This window comes from Coptis chinensis, chromosome 5, assembly GCF_015680905.1.
Source record: "Coptis chinensis isolate HL-2020 chromosome 5, ASM1568090v1, whole genome shotgun sequence".
Classification (NCBI taxonomy): domain Eukaryota; kingdom Viridiplantae; phylum Streptophyta; class Magnoliopsida; order Ranunculales; family Ranunculaceae; genus Coptis; species Coptis chinensis.
The window spans coordinates 7,394,491-7,417,048 of record NC_141460.1 but is presented as its reverse complement, the minus strand read 5'-3'; the positions used below and the strand labels follow the sequence as shown (position 1 = coordinate 7,417,048).

Below are 22,558 nucleotides of genomic sequence, written 5' to 3'. Positions count from 1 at the left end.
AATGTTGAAACCTACCTTCTTGTTTTTGGATACTTTTGCTATTTGTTTATTCAGAATTCCTTTTTATGAACTATGTGTCTTTCTGGGAATCTTTGGAAAAGGACTTGTTACAAAGGGCACACAAGCGTTGGGGGTCAATGAATTCTCCTTTTGAATTCACGAAAATGTGTATTGGCAACTTCTTGGACCTCGAGAACTTCGGGATCCTCGGATATTTTATGTTTGGCGGTATGTGCACGGACATTTCTGGAACAAGAGCACTAGAAGGGATTTGGTTAAGTTGCTTTTGTATGTTTTGGTATAGATAATAGGATTACGAAATGTGACTACGGTAATTTTGAGAACTATGAATGTACTTTGGGAGAAATGATCATTTATTCCATAAGTGCATGGTGTGACTTTGAAGGCTTGAAAGTTCACGTGGGAAAATGAAAATTGACAAGAATGGTAGACAAAGGGGTGAAATGCATGCCATTCTTGAAGGCACATCTGAAAATTAACCTGAAATGACCATATTGCGATTCGGATATTAGATCGGTGTAATACAACAAAATTATAAGGCATCGATATAAGTTCCAAGTAACTTCGAGTTTAGTATTGAGTTACGTTCAACATCGATATATGACGAAAAAAACTTGAAGCACATTTGTTTATTATGGTGTTTTGCCCAATTTCTCCAACAATTCTCACCCACTTCTTGTCTAACTGGGATGGCCTCTTCATTAGATTAGTATAGAACCCCGGCTCAGTATTACAATATTCACTCAATTTAGAAGAGTTTGTCTATTTTGCTTTGCTTGTCTATGTTTTCGTTTTGCCTAAGGTATGGCTTCTTTGTTTCATATTGATGGGTTTTATCTTAATGTACTTCAAAGGGCAGATTTTTTAGGATTTGGGACTGTATATTGTACCAACCGATTGCGTATCGGACAAACTCCTTATAACTTTATAAGTTATGTTGCTTGAGTTGTCTCCTCTCGGGTTTTGGGGTTGCTAAGCTAGGTGTATTGTATGGATTTCATCGATTTGGAGGGAAAAGGTGTGGGACTACAACTGTACTCTTGGTGTGGAACTTTTTGTGACACCAATTTTGTCTTTGTCGAAACTTATGTCGTAAAACGATTGGAACAATTCAAGGAAAGCAGATGAATAGTCCTTTGGTTGGAAACTTGAATCAAATTCTTTAACAAACTTGTACCGAGAACTAGTGAAGGTCATTAAAAGTTAGAAGTTTAAAAATTCATTAGCTTTAAAAAAAATAAAATAGAAACACCTCAATTCATATACTAAAGAACGATTGCTAATTCTAGTTCTTAACCCCATTTAATTTCTTGAAGAAAAAACTACCAACTCCATTTCACAAATGGATAGCCACCGAGTTCACTATATGGTCCACTCAAGGCAAGCGTTCAACTTATGTAGAGGCTGATGAGTTACCACCACCATCAGCCGGACTTTGAGTGTCAGTTGAACCTATAACATCCAATATTAAGCTCAGTACAAATAAAAATAAAAGAGTACTTATTAAATAAAAATAGTAAGCAATCGAAAATTACCAATCAACTTCGAACAGTTTCTTTTGTCATGTGATTGCCCAGTAAGTCCACATCCATTACAACGCCTTAGTTGACTTGCTTGAACCTGCCTTCTCTTTTCCCCCTTGTAATCTATGTTTTCCACTACTTTTTGCTTTAACAGGATTTGGCTCATTCAAAGTCACATGTCGATGCGTTTTTTCTGTTGGAGAAATTCCAACTCCTTTAATAACCAGCACTTCCTTAATCTTTTCATGTACCACTTTCAAATGCTCTTCATATACTTCACTTGCCTCTCCACAAGCTACAGCGTCATCAAGTACCCTTGAAGTAAGATGAGATAATTTTGTGTGCCTCAACAACATAAAGTCATTGTTACTATTTTCTTTCACCTCTTTCCCACTATCTGATATTATTTCTTCCAATTTTGTGTCTTTCCTCCATCTACTCAGTATATAAACATCCGGCAAGTAAACAATTTGTCTAACTTTCAAGTAAGCCAAAATGTGTCTACAAGGAATTCCTTCAAATTCAAATTTCTTGCAGGTACATGTAGCAAAATTTAGAGCCATATCATATACAATTTTCCGGTCTAGAATCTCTTGCACATGGCCTTTTCACCATGTAGACAACCGCTTTTCATTTTCTAATTGAACTTTCAATAAAATACTCCAAACTCTCCCACAACTCATTCTGAAATCTAAGAAAAATAGACAATGTATAAATATCTGCCATCTGCTTCTCCATAGAAATTGGGGTTTTCATCACGGGTCGCTCATTGCTATCAACATGATCAGCTTGCAATTCTTTTATGATTTGGTATTCAAGTGCCCTATTAAATCGGCGCAGAACAAATTCATTTAAAGAATTTTTTTAGAGACATACCTCTTGAAAAATGCATGTGAACTTTCCGCCCGTTGACTACTTGACATGCCGGCAGCGAAAATGTGTTTCACAAATGACGGAACCCACCTGGACCGCATATCATACAATGCAGCTAACCAAGTGTTATCCTTTAGTTCGCTCTTCCCTATTGTTTCTTGCCACATTGCCTCAAACTCTTCCCTGGACTCTCACGTATTCCAAATGCATTTTGAAACGCTAAATATAGTGATCTCTATAAATGATTGCATCTAATTTTTCAGAAAACTTGTTGAGAATATGCCAAATGCAAGATATCGGTGATATGTATTTGGAAGAGCTTTGAGCAATAGCTTTTTGACATAGCAGGGTCTTGATCGGTGATAATCATTTTGGGAGGGCCAACTGACATTACTTCCATCCATTTTTGGAGTAGCCAAATGAATGATTCTGTCCTCTCGTCACACAGGAATGTACAACCAAATATTACAGTCTGACTATGTTTATTCACCCCTACAAATGGTGCAAATATCATACCATATTTATTGGTTTTGTAGGTTGTATCAAACACTACTACATCATCGTAAAGCTTGTACGCCCTTATTGCCTTTGCATCAGCCCAGAAACAATGAGTTAACCTATTTTCTTCGTCGATCTCATTTTTAAAAGAAAATGAAGAATTTTTTTTCTTGCTCGACAAAAATATTCCATCAATATCTCTGCATCATGCCCATCTACTAAGCTCTTTGAATCTCTAACAAAATTTCTAAGGTCTTTTTCTGTACAACCAATATTTTCTATTCCACCCGCTTCCATTGAAAGAATACTAATTTGTTGGTTTATAGGTATATTAGCAGATGATAAAAGATTAGACAATGACTTTTTTGTATCAGATCATACGGTGAGATCTCAACAGATGTACTTTATGAGGGGTTGAAAGTGAGTGGTTGTGGACCTCGATAAATTGGTCGATTTGTAACTTGGACTTCAATTTATTCTTCAAACCCGACAATTTTGCCTTGCAACCCTCACGAACAATCCCCGTCGTCTTTTATTTTCTCTCTTATTTTTTCGTTTAGGTTCCCTTCTTTGAAACAACAAGATTCTTCCTTCCTAGTTATTTCATTGCCTTCTTTATCCTTCGGTAGAATTACTTTGTATACTAAATCCAGCCACTTTTGCGTAAGTGTTGTAAAATTCATAAGCTTCATCCAAAGAGTGAAATTCTTGTCCTATTTTCGGTTTGCAATCTTCTTTTACTCCAGGCATATAAACCATATCAGACTGTTCTTCTTCATCTGAGTCCAAATGTTCAAACGCCATATCCATTCAATAGATGCTACACATATCAATTTCAAAATATGAGCAGCATTATAATTAGTTGGCATTTAATAATAATTCTTAAGAAATTAAATGCATATAAATTGAGCATACCACCCAATATGTTAAAAACGGAATATAATTAATTAACATTTAATAATAAAAATTTGAGAAAAAAAAAACAAGGAAAAAATTGAGCTTACTTGTGTAATCGATCTTTGAAAAGCAATAGTATAGTGTTGACTATTTTGTTCCACGTTGGAACACTCTTAAAAAAAAAAAAAAAAAAGTGTGGTGGTGATATTGAGGTGAAAGTATGAAGGTGGGGTCGGAAGTTGGGAAATGTGGAAAAAGAAATTAAAATATTGAGAGGAGAGAGGCGTGAGAGAAAAAATTGAGGAGAATGAAAAAGGCACGTGAAATTGTTTGATAAAGTGGAGAGAAGAAAAAGGCACGTGAAATTGTTTGATAAAGTGGAGAGAAGAGAGAGAAAGAGAGTGTGTGGGGTCAAAGAAAATCAATAAAGTAAAGAGAGAGAAAAGAGAAAATGTGGGGTTGAAGAAAAAAGTGGAGAGAAAGGAGAGAGAAAAAAAGTACGTGAAATTGTTTGATAAAGTGGAGAGAGGAGAGAGAGAGAGAAAGTGTGTGTGGGGTCAAAGAAAATCAATAAAGTAGAGAGAGAGGAGAGAGAAAGAGTGGGATTGGAGAAAAAAGTGGAGAGAAAGGAGAGAAAAAAAATCACGTGAATTTATTTAGTCCGGAAGATTTTTTATCCAGGAAGTCCTGACTAGACCAAAACTATATATCTATATATATATATATATCTGAAGAAGGCCTCTAAAAAGGACCTTAAATAAGTACCAAATCTAAAAAACCCACAACTTCACCTACAAAATGATTTAAACCCTAATATTTTGTGCATATGATCTGCTAACTATAAAGAACATCTCTACAAAAATTCAACTCGTTTGACAATTTTTAACACTGGCAAAAGATGAATGCAAAAACTAGACATTTTCGGACCTTTATATATATATATTCAAAAGTGGAAAACAATTTTATCTAAGTTAGAGGATATCAAACGAGTTGAATTTTTGTAGAGATGTTTTTTATGGTTAGTAGATCATATGCACAAAAGATTAGGGGTTAAATCATTTTGTAGGTGAAGTTGTGGGTGTTTTAGATTTGGTACTTATTTAAGGTCCTTTTAGGAGCCGAAGCTATATATATATATATATATATATATATATATATATATATATATATATATTCTATCTATCTATCTATTCTACTATATAATTAGAAAGTCCCGGCTTTTAATTAGATGCCCGGAAAAAAAACTTAGAAATTGGGCTCTAGACACTTTCTTTAGTGTGTTTTTTGTCTAGAGAAAAACCAATATTATCTTTTGATTCTACTCCAATTTTAACAACATGTCACTTTTTGGGTGTATTAACTGTTTTTAAAACTAGAAATTGGGCTCTAGACACTTTCTTTAGTGTGCTTTTTGTCTAGAGAAAGACCAATATTATCTTTTGATTCTACTCCAATTTTAAGCAACACGTCACTTTTTGGGTGTATTAACTGTTTTTAAAACTTCTTATTTCTCCTTTTTACCCTTTCATTTGTAACTGCCAATTTTTTCCACAAATAAATAATACAAAAATCTAATGTGCACAGACTATAGGTGTGTGTGTGTCAATCGATGCCACTCATCAGGCAAGGGTGCGTGTATATTGCTCCAAGATGTACTGCAATCAAATAATACAATTGTCTTATAAAAAAAAACCATTTGTCATTTCACAATTTCACAATTTGAATTACATCAAACAAAGCTTAAACATGCTATTCAAAATTATCAGAGATGCATTTTAAATTGTTAAAGCTATATTGAAATTAGTTGTAATCAACATATATTTTTTCCGTTTTTGAAGTTGATGTTTTCCACATTATTTTGGTCTCTCTAGAAATTCATCTCACTTTTAATTGGAATTTTGTAGATTTCAGATGAATTTTAGTTATTTTGATTAACCCACTACTCTTTTGGTAACTTATTTAGTTCGTAGTTTTTTTTTTTGTTGGTAGTTGGCTTCTTTAGTTGGGACTAATAAAAGAGGTCAAAATTGTAAAAGTCAATCACAGATGTCAAATTTCAGTTCTTATGGAGGAAAAACAAAAAAAAAAGTTTGCTATTTCCTCTGAACTTAAGAAATTTGTGTCTGTGTACTTATACCCAATTTTCTAGTTTTTAAAACTTCTTATTTCTCCTTTTTACCCTTTCATTTGTAACTGTCAATTTCTTCCACAAATAAATAATATGAAAATCTAATGTGCGCAGGCTGTAGGTGTGTGTGTCAATCGAGGCCACTCATCAAGCAAGGGTGCATGTGTATTGCTCTAAAATGTACTGCAATCAAATAATACAATTGTCTTATAAAAAAAACCATTTGTCCTTTCACAATTTCACAATTTGAATTACATCAAACAAAGCTTAAACATCTTATTCAAAATTATCGAGGAGATCATTTTAAATTGTTAAAGTTGTATTGAAATTAGTTGTAATCAACATTTCCGCTTTTGAATTTGATGTTTTCAACATTGTTTTGGTCTCTCCAGAAATTCATCTCACTTTTAATTGGAATTTTGTAAATTTCAGATGATTTTTAGTTATTTTGATTAACCCACTGCTCTTTTGGTAACTAATTTAGTCCGTAGTTTTTTTTTGTTGGTAGTTGGCTTCTTTAGTTGGGACTAATAAAAGAGGTCAAAATTGTAAAAGTCAGTCTGAAATTTGAGACAGATGTCAAATTTCAGTTTTTATGGAGGAAAAACAAAAAAAAAGTTTGTTATTTCCTCTGAACTTAAGAAATTTGCGTCTGTGTCCTATACCCAATTTTTTGAAAAAATAACTTAGACCAAACCTTTTTTCAAAAAGGATTCCGAAAACTTTCACCACTCAAACTCCTAATGCCCTTTAAACGTTGGGGCATTCTGGTAATTTGTAAGAAAAGTAGTTATGCACCAAACATCCCGACTCTTCTTATCCCTAACAAATAATTATGACCATCCGATCTCCTTCTTCCCATATACGACCATCTGAAAAATCGATCTGCTTCTGTTCTCCAAAATAATCCAGCCAGTCCCTTTCCTGTCGCGCTTGGAGTTCTGAAACGCAAAGAGGAGAGAGTCAACTGTGAATTTTACATTTCAAGTATCCTTCTGATTTCAGAGCACTTCTATTTCATCAATTGTGATTCACAACTTCCCGTTTCGAGCGCAATGGTATGGTGTTATACCCATTTCTCTTAAATTAAGTTATCTATTTTTTAATTCGATTTCGCTACTTTGAACATACATGCTCTTGAGATAGTGCTGTTGAACAAAAACGGCTTGCTTTTTTGTAATCAATTGTTTTTGCTTTTAGTGTTTGCTTATGGCAAAAGGAAATACCCATACCCAATTATTGCCTAATCTTCTACATATGGGTTTCCTCCGTCATTGGGTTTTTATTCATAGAGTTGGAAGCAGATTGTTATGTATTTATCTTATTTTCCATTATTGATCGATCCAATTAATGCACAAACATGTCGGTAATCATTATTGCTTGAAGATGTGTAATCTCTTCCATTTTTTTTTGTCGTTTTCATTCCTCCTTTATTTAATTAGGAAGTTTTTGATTAAATGCTTATTTTATGTTTATGTCTTCTCACCGGTTTTCGATTCTGGAATTTATCAATGTTTGGGTAACATCGATCTCCGAATTTTCTGATTTTCTTCTCATTAGTTTCTTAAATCTTTTTCTTTTTTCTTTTTTCTGGTTTTATGGCGCTATGATTTTCCACATAATCTGGATAACATATAATGCCAAGTGCTGAACGGCTTCGTAGACATCAGCAATGGATCCCTGAGAATGAACGGCGGCGACAGGTATAGAAATCGCTGTCACCGGCGTATAAACCAAACTGAAGGTACAACTCTACTACTTTGTCATGGCCATTCTTATTAAAAAATTTTTTATTTTTTTTTTTTTTTTTTTTTTTTTTCTAACATGCATTTTATTTTTAAGGATTCATTATGCTTCTGATGTTGGATTTCATGTAACCATAAGGAAAATATTTTTTAGGGTTAAAATTGAATTAGTGAAGCAGTATAAAGACACTAATAAGAAGTCCATATTAAATATAGTCATGTCTCAAATAAATATTGAAATTTTTTAATGTTTCCTATCCTTTTTGCTAGATATTTTTTTTTATTATATATATAAAGGTTATTTATTCACAATCACCAATTTTTTGTGGTAGTGCCAAAAAGGATAATTTAACGTGGAATAGTCCAAAGATTGTGTGTTCGGCACTACCACCAATCCCAGCTGTTTGACACATGAGGAATACCAAGTGGGAACTCAGTTGTGAGTTTCATACATACCACATTAGTAGAATCTGCATTTGGTCTGTTTGAGAACAAAAAGGTGTATTTGAAATTTGGATTTTATAGACACATTGCAATTCGTAGTTGCTATGTATGCTATGATATTAGTTGTTTAGTAGAATTGTTGCAAATTTCTAATTTTTTATTCTTTCCATTTTCTTCTTTATGCATTTCTTTGTATTGGTTTGTCGTCTTTTGTTCTCATTCCGACATACTCATTTAGAATTCCGCTTCACCATGTAAATAGTGTAAATAACGGGCAGAGTCAGCAATAAATATGCTTAGGTTCTATTTTCATAATAGTTTAGTGCAACTTTTATGTAGTGTATATATATACTCTGAAAGGTGAGGTTCCTTGACCAACAAGTCATGATTAAATGGTGTTCAACGCACCTAACATGATGAAGGGTTCTACACAACGTACCACTTTTCTACCTGCAAGATTGGCCCAACATCAAGGCATCAAGGTTCGAGACTGGGCAAAAGTATGTGAACAATCTAGCTCCAAAAGGCGTACTTCTACATGCGACCAAACCAAAAGAATACACAAGGAATGAGTAATTTGAGTGTGCACCAAGACAACATTTATACTCCAGACCACTTTTCTACCTGTAAAATTGACCAAATGTCCTGCACCCAATTTTGATAAGAATGAAGGATAGTTGCCAGTTTTCAATGCAGGGCGTTGGATCTCAAGACTAGACATGTCACCAATTTAAGCGTACAATGCAAATGGGCAACATATAATATTATTGTAATTTGGATCCAAAGTTGTTTTCTTCGATGATGTACAACTTAATAACTTTGATTACATTCTTTTAACTTTTATAAGTTGATCTCAAAGTTGGTGTATCACTACTAAAAGAATGGCTTTTTGTGTTACTTTTTTTTAGGTCTCGTGTCACTCGGTACCAAAAAGTGACACCCAGAAGTTTAATGTGTCACTTTTATATGGAACGAGGGTTGACGTGTTGCTTCTAGGAAAAGTGACACAAATATTTTAATTTTTCGGGTCACATTATTCAAAAGTGACACTAGTGGTTTGTCTTGTTGTGTCACTTTTCAGGTAGGGGGTAATAAGGGGTAGGGTCAATCTGCGGGTCAAATAGTGATGGATGGGTCGCCTTGGGTCTTGGGGATCAAATCCAAGTGGTCCCCGATGGAAGCGGGGGGGCGGGTTGAAGTGTTATATCTTAGTACCATCACCCTACTGTTGGGTCGATTCTGGGCGGGTTTTGGCGGGTCATCCGGGTCGGGTGGAAATTAACATTTTAACCCAATTTCACCCAAAAAACTTTCTAATTCTCGCAAAGTAATATATTTTCAATTCACAACATAGAAAAAAAATATAATCAATCAATAAAAAATAAACAAAAATAAAAAAACTTGAACTTGAATCCAAAACTATATCTGTAAATTTGAAATTTGTTTATCGTGATTTACTATTTGTAAATTGATTATTTTTCATAGTATGATAAAATGAAGATGGGAACGAGGATCTATGGTACAAAATAATAAAATATAAACTAAAAGAATTAGAAATTAATACAAGGATGAATGATTCATCTTCTCCAAAATTCAAAAGTTGAATTTGAACTTTTGATATATGCCCAATGTTCAAATTTAAATATTTGAAATTGATGTTGAACTCATAAGTTTGTGTTCATATCTCCCAAATTTCTACAAAAATTAAAAGAAAGTATAAATAGAATACAAAAATATTAGAGTTAGAGTATTGAATTGTCTTGGTCAGCGACTTTTAACAGTCTGGGGCGCTTTAACGGGTCGGATTTGAGCATAGAACTTATACTCATAGCCCGACCGCATAAAAACGGGTATCGGGCGGAGCGGGTCCTGTTTTTCGGATCGGTGCGGGTTTGGCTGGGTGGTGAAAACCGGTACCCTACTAGATGATGGGTCAACTCTTTTTTACATTCCTACTTTTCAAGAAAGAGAAAACAAAACAAAACAACTACTATAAAAAAAAAAAAAAAAAAAAAAATATATATATATATATATATATATATATATATATATATATATATATATATATATATTATATATTAAATAACTGCTAAACCAAAATACAAAACTATACTCGAAAAGTCTCAAACTCGTGATTTGTGCGCTATTTGTTTCAATTTAGGTTGTTGATTTAGACTTAGGTCGGTTTAAGGAAAAAAAAAAAAGAGTCCTCCCGTCCTCCACTACAAGAAAATACCGTGGAACACTTTGCCTTCCCATAATAGAAAAAAAAGAAAAAACAAAAAAAACTACTTGGACGGTTCTAAACCCCCCGCCATCGCCTAGCTTCTTCGTCCCCCCATCGTGTACTTTGTTTGAGGTTTTATGTAAGGTGTTAGTGTCATGTCTCATATATATAATCCATCAACTACAATAAGCTACAAATGATATTGACATATTTGGTATGAGAGACACAAGTAGATTATTTTTTTCATAAAATAGATATTTACCACAAGATGTGTTAACGGATGTTTATTATCATAATACCCATCATTTTCAATGAAAAATATTTCTACTAAGTCTTTATAACAACATAATGAGACCCAACATGAGTTTTAATTCATATATTCACCAATCATTCAATTCTATAATGCCGAAATTCTCCTATACCATCCGGGCGGTTTGGTTTAAAGAAATGCGTTGTGGCTACAACCATATTCAAACCTTAACATCTTGACAATTTGAATATAGCGATTCTGAAATGAGATAAACAACATAATTAACTATTATATCTCTAATGGCCGGTTTATATGTGTCTCAATAGAATTTCTTCGTCTCATAAACATTCTCAATGCTAGCACTCATAAAATTAAATCATCTAAACAAAGAGAAATTAACACATATATGTCTTATTTTACCCTAAAGAAAGTACACACATCTCTATTAATATCGCTATTTTGATATCCAAAGACACCAATATCTTGTCAAAATTTCTCATGTCATTTATAAGTGTTTGAATAAACTCATTCAAATATTTAACTAAAGTGTATACCTTAAGCTCATCACCTAGCCAATACTACTTGATATTGTAGTTCCTCAAGTTGATCAATATAATTTTCTTCATCAAGATTACTGTTTTAGGAAAAGTCTTTTTAGAAAACCATTTGATAAATAAAATTGTAGATCCAGACCTATCTTGAACTAGAGTCTTTAGAATTCTAAATAAGAAATTCTAGTTACATGATCAAAGTTCAAAAATAGTATAAATCTTTTCTGTGAGTAAAACCCATTGGCTATTTATATTAGCCTTGTATTTTGCAATACAACTATCACGTTTTAGTTTCCTTTTGAAGATCAACTTCAAACCTATATATCACCCAAGAGGTAGATGAACTACCTCTCTTTAATGATTCGGTAATTCAAGAGTTGAGTTAAGAAGAGTTGTATCCTTAAAAAAAATGACACTTCTCATAAATAGACAACATCCTTATAAGTTAATGAATCTTCCTTTAAAAAACATGTAAACGTCATCACCATGAATGGTGGATGTACTCACTAATAGTCTTTAAAATTTCTTTTGTAGTTCATTATAAACATTCAACCACTAAATGCCAATTTCATAGAAAACACAATCTCAATTAAATTAGCATATAAGACATTCAATAATAGTGTGGTATCAGTAAGATTGTTATCACTCATGACTATCGAAAACAAACATCACTAATATGAGTTTAACCAATGAACATCTACTAGATAGTTCTATGTCTTAAAATATTTCTTTTAGATTCATTCTGATAGCCTTGGCAAGGCATCCCACATTTGAAGCATTTTTAGATAGGCCCAAGATATTTTCATACTTTGTAGGTGGGTGTCTTTCCGGTTATCTTGTGAAGTAAACTATGGTAAAACAATGTTAGGCATATGTAGGAGGCAGATTATGGTTTGCATCGAATGATTTACAAACCCATAAAAAACCAATCACAGTGATGGAATAAATGGTTCTCACGATTTGGTATAGAATTCTTACCTTAGATCGGTGTGATTTCTTTGAGAATTCAAGCTCTACGAATCGACAACCTCTTGATCTTCATTTGTAATTCTATCTTTAGAATGGGCGTTATTGGGCAGCGATCTTCGACCCACTTCTTTCTCTTTTGGCCTCTCTCCTCTCTTAGTTTAGAACCGAGATTTAGGAACTAACTTTTCTTGAGCAAAACACGAGTATTTTGGCGAGGAAAGAGATATTTCTTTATATAGGCTGGCTAACAGACCATGAGGAGAAATTAAAGGTTAGGTCTCGACGGGCTTGGGATTCCCATAGCCGCCCGATCGTCGGCCCAAGTCTGTCAACAAATTACTTATTCCACTAAAGGCCATTGTTGCACTTCGTCAATCGTCAATCCCAAATTACATTTATGGGCTCCATATTATATGCTTGTTGATCTCTAAGGTGTTTAAGATATCGAATGCGTTGATTAAGTCAAGTTCTTAACAACTACATTAATCAACTTCTTATCCTTGAAGTAGTACCACTCAACTTCATTGTTGTCATGTCGGATTAAATCCATCCGAAGGTTTACATGACAATCCTGGCGAGCTCTTCAAAGGGACATCATCAACCCGGCTTCTGCGGGTCGGAGTTCCTTCTATAATCAACAACACACCTTACATACAATGTCATTTACCCGATCTATCGAAGTTTGTTGATTCACAAATGAATTTCACTCATTGATGATTTAAAGCAATGCTGATGCGTAAGTGCGTTATTATATCCGATTAAAGGACAAGCATCCATAATACTTGAGGTGTTTGTTCTCTTATATAGTCGATAAAGAAAGCGACCTCGCTTGGTCTCGTCAATACACACAAAATGTACTAATGTAACTCGAAGTCACCAGTCTATCTTAACTACAAGATTACACCGGTACACTTTGTATTGAGCGGGGACCAAATGAGGTTTCTCTTTATAATTGACTATATATAAGAGAACAAACACCTCCTATTATGGATGCTTGTCCTCTTAATCCGGATATAATAACGACACTTATGTGCATTGTACATTGCTTTAAATCATCAATGAGCGAGATTCATTTGTGAATCAACAAACCTCGATAGATCGGGTAATGACATTGTATGTAAGCCGTGTTGTTGATTATAGAAGGAACTGTGACCCGCAGAAGTCGGATGATGATGTCTCCTGAGAGTTTCATAAAGATTGTCATGTAAACCCCGCAGTGGATTTAATCCGACATGACAATGAGGTCGAGTGGTACTACTCAAGGACATAAGAAGTCGATTAATGTAGGGTGTCGATAACTTGACTTAATCAACGCATTCGATATCTTAAACACGGGAGATCAACAAGCATATAATATGGAGCCCATAAACATAATTGGGATTGGGGACTAAAGTAGTGCAACAATGGCCTTTTAGTGGAATAAGTCATTTGTTGACATACTGGGTCGCGGTGTTCGGTGTTAATATGGGAAGCCCAAGCCCGCTAGAGACCTAACCTTAATTTCTCCTCATGGTTCCTGTTAGTAGCCTATATAAAGAAATATCTCTTTCTCGGCCAAATACTCGTGTTTTGCTCAAGAAAAGTTAGTTCCTAAATTCGGTTCTAAACTAAAAAGTGAGAGAGACCAAAAGAGAAAGAAGGGTCGGAAGATCGTTGCCCACACAACGCCCATTCTAAGGATAGAAATGCAATGTAAGATTAAGAGGTTGCTAATTGCTAGAGATCTTGATTCTCGTGAGAAATCGCGCACCGATCTAAGGTAAGAATTCTATACCAAATCGCGGAGAACCATTTTTTCCATTTGCATTGGTTTTAAGGGGTTTGTAAATCATTCGATGCAACCATAACAGTTCCTACATATGTCCGAATAATCGCTTTTACCATAGTTTACTTCACAAGATAACTGAAAGACAATCAACCTACAAAGTATGGAAATGTCTTGGGTCTATCTAAAAATGCTTCAAAATGTGGGGATGCCTTGCCAAGGATATTGAATGAATGAATAAAAGAAATATTTTTAAGACATAGAACTATCTAGTAGATGTTCATTAGTTAAACTCATAATAGTGATGTTTGTTTTCAAGACAGTCATGAGTGATAACAATCTTGTCGATACCACACTATTATTAAATGTCTTATATGCTAATTTAATGAGATTGTGTTTTTATGAAATTGGTATTTAGTGGTTGAATGTTTATAATGAACTATAGAAATAGAATCCCATAATTTCTAAACAAGAAATTTTAAAGACTATCAGTGAGTACATCCACCATTCCTGGTGATGACGTTTACATGTTTTTTTAAAGGAAGATTCATTAACTTATAAGGATGTTGTCTATTTATGAGAAGTGTCATTTTTTTTAAGGATACAACTCTTCTAAACTGAACTCTTGATTTACACAATCATTAAAGGGAGGTAGTTAATCTATCTCTTGGGGGATATATAGGTTGAAGTTGAATCTTCAAGAGGAAACTAAAACGTGATAGTTGTATTGCAAAATACAAGGCTAATATAAATAGCCAATGGGTTTTACTCACAGAAAAGATTTATACTATTTTTGAACTTTGCTCATGTAACTAGAATTTCTTTTTAGAATTCTAAAGACTCTAGTTCAAGAGACAATTTTATTTATCAAATGGTTTTCTAAAAAACTTTTCCTAAAACGGTAATCTTGATGAAGAAAAATTATATTGATCAACTTGAGGAACTACAAGATCAAGTAGTAGTGGCCGTGTGATGAGCTTAAGATATACATCTTTGAATGAGTTTATTCAAACGCTTTATAAATGACATGAGAAATTCGACAAGATATTGGTGTCTTGTAGATATCAAAATAGCGATGTTAATAAAGATGTGTATTTTCTTTAGGGTAAAGTAAGACATATATGTATTAATTTTTCTTTGTTTAGATGATTTAATTTTATGAGTGCTAGCATTGAGAATGTTTATAAGAAAGAGAAATTCTTATTGAGACACATATAAACCGGTCATTAGAGATATAATAGTTAATTATGTTGTTTATCTCATTTCAGAATCGCTATATTCGGTTGTCAAGATGTTAACGTTTGAATATGGTTGTAGCCCACAACGATATTTTAAACCAAACCTTCGGATGGTATAGGGGAATTTCGGGCATTATAGAATTGAATGATTGGTGAATACATGAATTAAAACTCATGTTGGTCTCATTATGTTGTTATAGCATTTAGTAGAAATATTTTTCATTGAAAAGGATGGGTATTATGATAATAAACATGTGTTAACACATCTTGTGGTAAATATCTATCTTATGAAAAATAATCTACTTGTGTCTATCATACCAAATATGTCAATATCATTTGTAGCTTATTGTAGTTGATGGATTATATATATGAGACATGACACCGCTTTACATAAAACTATCACCAAATGCGATCTGGGTTTAAAATGGTGTACTTGAAAAATACTTAGTTTGTGTTTTAAACGGAACATCTTGGCAAAAAATGTAAAAAGATGCAAGGCATAAAAACATGTTTAAAACGATAATAATCATTAAAAAGAAACGGTAAGAAGAAACAATAAAAAAAAAAAAATACTATAGATAAGGAGATTGATTTTATATAGGATTGGAAAAAGAATGAGCAAAAAAATAATAATAAGGAGTTGATCGTTTTTTGTAAACTTTTTCTTTTAGTCATTTTCTTCTACCATTTGATTTTGACTTTTCCCTTACATATATTTTTGAAATCCTTGTAAAATCTGTATCGACTTTTTTCTTGGTTTATTTGAAATTTTTGTTAGAGAATGCAGATTGGTTTCGTGATATTGTAATCAACCTTGGTTTTGCTTGATGTATTATTTTCTTGTGTTATCGTGGATTTAGGGACCTTCTGTATTTACCGCCATTGTGGTAGATGTTAAAGATTGGAGTATAATAATGAACTAAGAAGTGAAAATCTAACGCTAATTTTATAAAGCGGTGATCCGGTCCAACAAGTTGCAAGCTCTACATACTCATTTTTACTTGATTTGTAGTAGTAGTAGTTTTGACAAGAAACTTGGGAGATATTAACTGCACGATGATGCAAAGCCATTCTATTACTACTTTAACAAAACACTTCCGATATATCTTAGCATTCCCCAGGATCATATTATGGGGTAAATGTTCAAGTCCTCCAGTCAAATTGGGGCACTAGCTCAATCTATGAAACAGGGGTACCAAAACACAAACTAAACAAGGTACATTCATTAAACGATCAGTAGTCCAAAAAACAAAAAAAAAAAACCTAAATAAAGATGTCTCATTCAAATACATTAATTAAACGATGAAATTCTTCATCATCCACATTTCCATTATTTGCGTCTGCTTCAACATGAGCCTCATTACCACCATAATCGACATCTACATCTTCCACATCATCAGATATATCACTACCATCAACAATATTCTCTACATCATTTCCAACTACAAGAGTCGGGTAATCTGGAAAAGCTATAATCTCATCTAGTTGAATCGGTTTTAGATGATCTTCCATCTTTTTAGCACTAGTCTTCTGCATATGGAGATTCATCCTAACATAAACCAAGTCATGCAATCTTTTTGGCTCCAATCTAATCACTACACCATAATAGGATATTTGCAACACGCACCTTTTTTGATTTGCAACGCTTATTTAGCGTTAGTAAGTTTCCAACGTTAAATAAGCGTTGGTAATGTTGTAAAGCGTTGCTTTATTTGGGTGAATTTCCGGAATTAATTGCCAACGCTTAAAAGCGTTGGAGAAGTGTTACAAACTTAAAATTTTCAAGAAAGCGAGGAGGGAAACCAAAAATATCGAACCAAAAATATCGAAATATAAAACATAATTTTTTTTTCTCCTCTCTCTCTCTCTCACCGCAAGCATTATCTCAAGATCCCTAATTTTCGCGACTCTTCAATCAAAGAAAGAAGAATGGTCGATCCCTAATTTTCGCGACTCCTCAATCCCTAAATCTTTGGTTCTCTCAATTTCTCACGAAATTGAAAACAATGGTCGTTCCATTTGGTTATTTTTTTATTAGTTGATTTTGGGTTTTGCAATTCACTGTTTCGAGATCATAGAATTCATGGTGGTGTTACATTTGTTAATATCAGAGATCATACCGGCATTGTTCAGGCGAGTTTTTCACTTTTTCGCTGTTTTCAAGCTAGATTATTTTATATTTAAGTAAATTTAGTGATTGTTTGAGTTACTACACTTCGATGAATTTCACGCCCATTTCTCTTTGTAAATGAGTTGAGGCTTGAATATGTGGTATGTATTGAGGGGTGTTGTATGTTCTCGTCGGTTGAGTCTTTGAACAAGAAGATGAAAACGGAAGCATAGAGGTGAATTCCTTCTTGAAGTCTTTTGAGTGTCGTTAATTCATCGGGTTGTAGTATATTGTTCTCGATTTGGCCTAAAACTTTTGTTAAGTCTTGATACTTGAGAGTAGAGAAGAAATTTTATTGGAAAAGAGGTATTGTAGAATGATGTGGTTCAATGTGATTATTTGGTAATATGGTATTTTAACGACCTTTGACATTGGACATCAGATTCCCAATTGATTCCCCTAGTCTTACAGGAAATGATGTTTGCATCGGGGAACTTTTGTAGTCAGTACATGTGATGGAATGATGAATTAATGATGCTATCACTTTTTTAGTGCTTAATTCACTTGTTGGAAATTAGTTCAGTGTTTCTACATTCTTAGTAAAGAAGTAGTGAGCAACTTCGGAATGTGCCTTTGTTGGATGCTAATGTATTTGTCTCGAGTCTGGTATTGGTTCTCTTCTTTCTCTTTATTCCTCCAGTAAATCTGGTGGCTCGGTTTGTGATTACCGCATGTCGATTGCTGCGAGAGAATGCTCGGTATTGAATTCGTTAGATCTAAGTTGCCCTTCTTGGTTACCGTGATGATGCAATAGAGACTACAACGGAGGAGATACGTTTGAGGTCTTGAGCTTGATATCAAATTAAAAGCATTTGATTATAATTAACTAATGATTAAATAGTTAAAGTGCTTTCCTCGATCTATTGGCCGGTTAGACACGGTAGGCTCATGATATCTTTGATTTGCCCTTGCCGTATGCCACAAAATTATGTGGAATGGTGGTGGTGCAAAGGTGTGAACTGGTGGGTTTGCGGTGTATGGTGGTGGATTGGTGGTTTTGCGGTGTGTGGGACTTTGTTAGTGCGGTGTGTGGTGGTGGACGTGGTGTGCGGTGGTGTGATTTGGTAATGAAGTGGATCGGTGATGCGATACCGTGGTTGCATGGTGTGTGTGAGTGTGGTTTATTCTTGCGCTAGGTGGAGTGTGTGTGCCGGTTTCTTCTTTGGGTGGGGTGTGTGCCGGTGTCTTTGCGTGGGTGCCACTTTCTTGCTCTTTGGGTGTTGTCCGGCGCCATCGGTGACACAGGGACGAGCCAATTTGCGAGAGACATATAAATGGCTAGAACAACCGGGAAGAGCAATTAGCATTTCCTCAAAACCGGTGCTCTTCTTGGATTTGCATTGATCATTGATTTCCTATGGGCTTCTTCTTCTTCTTCACCTCTCTCAATTGCTTCTACTTGGTACCTTTAAAATTCGAACAAGAATCGTACCAAATAATTTCGATAAAGGCAAGTTTAAGTTTTTTTTTTCTTTTTCGAATTTCGGTTAAGTCATTTTTCTATTGATTGATATATATATATTTCAGGTTAATGAGAAAATGGTCTCGCATTAACCTTGTATCAACGTTTTGGGTACCTTCTTATCTTCCTTGTATCTATACTCATTACTTCCTACTTCTTTTTTAACTTCTTCTTGTTTCTCTACTTCATCAACTCTTATTCATCTTGTAGTGGGCAATCTCTTATTTTCTTTTCGTTCATCTTTATGACCCGTATCTTCTTTCTTCTAATTGGAGACGTCTTTTATTCACAACTTCATGTTTATCATTTTGTTCGTCCATTTTTCCATTATAATCTTTTTTCAAAATTCTCGCCATCGATATCATTAAAGTTTTCAATATCCTCATAGTTTTCTTCTATCCTTAAAAACAAAAAATGAAGACTAGCAAAGAACTTGGACGTGATGATGATTATATTGACTACAAGGTAATGTTTATTGACTTGAAGAGATATTGTGTTATTAGTCTTGTTTTTTCTTAGTTGTTGTTCTTCATTTTGAAAACGTAAACTTTGTTTTGGTGAAAGAATGGCTAAATCTGGGCTTAAGAATCTCGTGGAGGACATTTTGATAACATCAAGGTAATATTTTGGTTTTCTTGTTTTGATATGGAAGAAATATTGGTTTGTAAAGCCGTTGTTCATATATTGTTGATCGTCAAGTATTTTATTTTAAATTTTTTGCAGATGATATGCATCAGTATGTAAGATTTTTTGTGTGCTATTGTAAGTATTTCTCACCATCTCTCTCTTTTTTAGCTGCCTTTTTAGTACTATTGTTCATGGGTAGTGTTCATGTATATGATTTAATTTCATCTAATGCTCTGTTTCATACTTGGTTCTTAATGGAAAAATCAATGAATGAATTACTTTTAGATAACATGTGTGTTGATTTGCGTTAATGTGTACTATCTTATACATAGAGGTTATTTGTTGTTAATCACAAGAGAAGTTTCTGTTTATACATGACTTACTCGATTGACTTTTTTTAAGATAATGAAAAAGGCTGTGTTATGTAAATGTTGGGATATGGCATATGATTGATCCACGTCGTTGTGTTCATGGCTCATTTTTGTTGATCCTTGGTGTTGTTGGTCATTTTTCTTTGTTATTTAATTTAGATTTAATGACCTTATCATGAACTGAGAAACCTATTATGAATGACTTCAAACAAACCTCTTCCACTTGTTCTCAGAATGTAAGAGAAGATCACATCGTAAATTATCTTTCGAAAGCGATTAAAAAGCTCTGAAGTAATAATAAATTAAGTCATAATTATCAAGCAGGCTATGCTAGCAGGATCAATGCATTGAAAAAAGAAATATATAGTACAAAAAAAATCCATCTGTCGAATTTGGAAGGCAGGGGACTTACATTCGTAATGCTTGTGAGATAGGTGCTGTCGTGCTGGGGCATGCTTGTGAAACTGTTTTGTTCACAAGTCACTATGACTTATTGTGAGCAGCACACACACAAACACAATCCACACTTCTTCGATGGATGATAGCCTAGGAAGTCCATAATATGAACCCTCTTATTGGTCAGTTAAATCTCGGAGCATCTTTGTTCTCTTTCTGTCTATTGTCAACTACTTAACTGTGCCTACACATATGATGAAGTGGGCTTCACTTTTTTGTGTTTCTAATATTCTTGTTGTTATTTGAACAATTAACATGTCCTTCGAGTTTCTTTTCTCATTTGGATGCATTTACTCAATGATGTAAACAAGCTAGTGCATTAATATGGTGAACAGGGATAGTGAATTAGCAAGAGAAGGTTGTCTTTGTGTCATGTCTTTATGGTTGTGATAGCAAGCTAGTATTGTCTTGTGGAGTGTCGTATTTTCTTAACAATGCATGCAAAATTGGACATATTTGGGGTTTATAAGATATTTGTGCATTTGAAGTCGCATTTTAATATCGCTTTCGATCATTGTATGATATTAAGTGAAGAAGAGACACAAATCTTTACTCTGTTAGAATTCATGTATATCATTGTGTACACTTAGCGTTTTGTTTGTTATTGTTGCTTGTGCCATGAACCTCAAAACTCCATGCATAGTTCTAATATACATAATAAGTAACTAGTAGTCTAACTTCTCGATTGTGTAAAAGGCGGTTCAGGGGTTTAGCGACTCTTGGAATGAACTTATAGACCGGTTTAGGTTAAAGTCATAGCTAAGTTTCGGTTTATTGCACATATAATTCCACACAATAGAATTTTCATGTCAAGGCTATGCTTCTATTTCTACTACAAGATTACTCCCATTTGCAAGTGCGGTTTGAATCGAGGGCAACCTAGTAGTAATTGAAATTATCTTATTACATACTTGCTTTATTGGCCTTTGCGACTCACTTTTATATATAGGAAGTGGATCGGTATGGTGATCCCACGCCGAAGTTCATCCTCGATCGCGCAACTGCTCAAGGTGTGGTAGTAGGATCTGAGGGCTGGAACCGGTTCGCGATTTGGTGCGGACGCAGATGATTTAGTTGAATCTGTAAGTTTTCGTGCATCTCATTATAGTTTGACTTTCTCTTGCCACATGCATGTTTTAGGAAGTTGTGAAGGGTATGTTAAAGCTCTCAATAACATAATATGGAAATGAGAAGCCTTTAGATTGCTTTCTAGCATGTATCACTGGTAATAAGAATAGATTAGTTTAGCGTCGCGGTGTGGTTAATGATGCCACGTTCAATATATATCATGTTGTTGCTATAATCATATTAGCATCCCGACTCACACTATAGAATTGAACCGATAAACATTCTTTGTTCAACAGGGACGCACAACTGAAGAATTGATTTGTCAAGAGGGGTTTGCAGACTATTGTACCTGTAGCCATATCGAACCTGCAAGCTAGGCTTGATTGCTTCAAACAGTGTCCATACAGATATAAATAGTTGCTGCCTTGGTGGTAATTAGTAGCTTTAGATCCTGACGTTTATAAAGATACGCTTTAAGGGTTTTGTATGCGACCTATAGTTAACTATACTTGTTATAATCTTGGAATTTTGGTTTTCGCATTATGACCGCTTGTTGTTAGTGAAAATAGAATTTCTTTTTTTGGCGTACTTGAAAACCGCTGCTTGATATTTGCAATTAGCGAAGTACTCGACCAGATAATTTCTGGTGGTAAGGGACCTGGACTGCTGATAAATATATTTGTAGCTATATATATATTTGTCTAAACCATTTTTGTATTCATTGGATTCTTGTATTCATTGGTTATTGTAGGTTTAGCTGGTCTCGCTACAAAATATGAGAAATTATTATTTTTTTATTAGCAACCCATCAGCAACGGTTTATAACCGTTACAAATGAATTTTAAATTATGGAAATTTCTGTTTGCAACGCTTTTTAAGCGTTGGAAATTTCTGTTTGCAACGCTTTGAATTTCTGTTTGCAACGCTTTTTAAGCGTTGGAAATTTCTGTTTGCAACGCTTTGAATTTCTGTTTGCAACGCTTTTTAAGCGTTGGAAATTTCTATTTGCAACGCTTTTTAAGCGTTGCAAATATTTCCAACACTTTATCGACGCCATATTTGCAACGCTTAAAAAGCGTTGCAAAAATGATTAGCAACGCTTTTTTGCCGTTGCAAATAGCCTGTTATGGTGTAGTGAATTCTCTTTTTGGTTTGTGCGGCACTAAAGGCACTCCAATTCCTCTCGCCAAAAGTCGATGCCTTTGCATGTTTGACTAAGAAGCCTCATAGCAATTGTAGGGGAAATTCCAAATATCCCCTTATCTTCCCTCGTGC

General features: G+C 34.2%; 1 protein-coding gene and 2 long non-coding RNA genes across 4 annotated transcripts; 2 read left to right on the top strand and 1 right to left on the bottom strand.

The window, feature by feature from the left end:
* Positions 1 to 1,414: 1,414 nt before the first annotated feature.
* On the bottom strand, positions 1,415 to 2,107 carry LOC147496471 (protein FAR1-RELATED SEQUENCE 5-like). The gene is made up of 2 exons (XM_086562585.1): positions 1,642 to 2,107; positions 1,415 to 1,473 (listed from the first exon to the last, which is right to left on the bottom strand). The coding sequence occupies exons 1-2, from the start codon at positions 2,105 to 2,107 to the stop codon at positions 1,415 to 1,417; spliced, it is 525 nt and encodes a 174-aa protein (XP_086418711.1).
* A 4,590-nt stretch (positions 2,108 to 6,697) lies between these two features.
* On the top strand, positions 6,698 to 8,948 carry LOC147496470 (uncharacterized). 2 transcript variants are annotated; one of them, XR_015196593.1, is made up of 3 exons: positions 6,698 to 6,998; positions 7,604 to 7,684; positions 8,018 to 8,948. It is a non-coding gene; the product is annotated as an uncharacterized LOC147496470 (long non-coding RNA). The 2 variants fall into 2 exon arrangements; XR_015196592.1 differs by having other exon boundaries at positions 7,604 to 8,948.
* A 12,299-nt stretch (positions 8,949 to 21,247) lies between these two features.
* LOC147496469 (uncharacterized) lies at positions 21,248 to 22,029 on the top strand. The gene is made up of 2 exons (XR_015196591.1): positions 21,248 to 21,297; positions 21,580 to 22,029. It is a non-coding gene; the product is annotated as an uncharacterized LOC147496469 (long non-coding RNA).
* Positions 22,030 to 22,558: the final 529 nt, after the last annotated feature.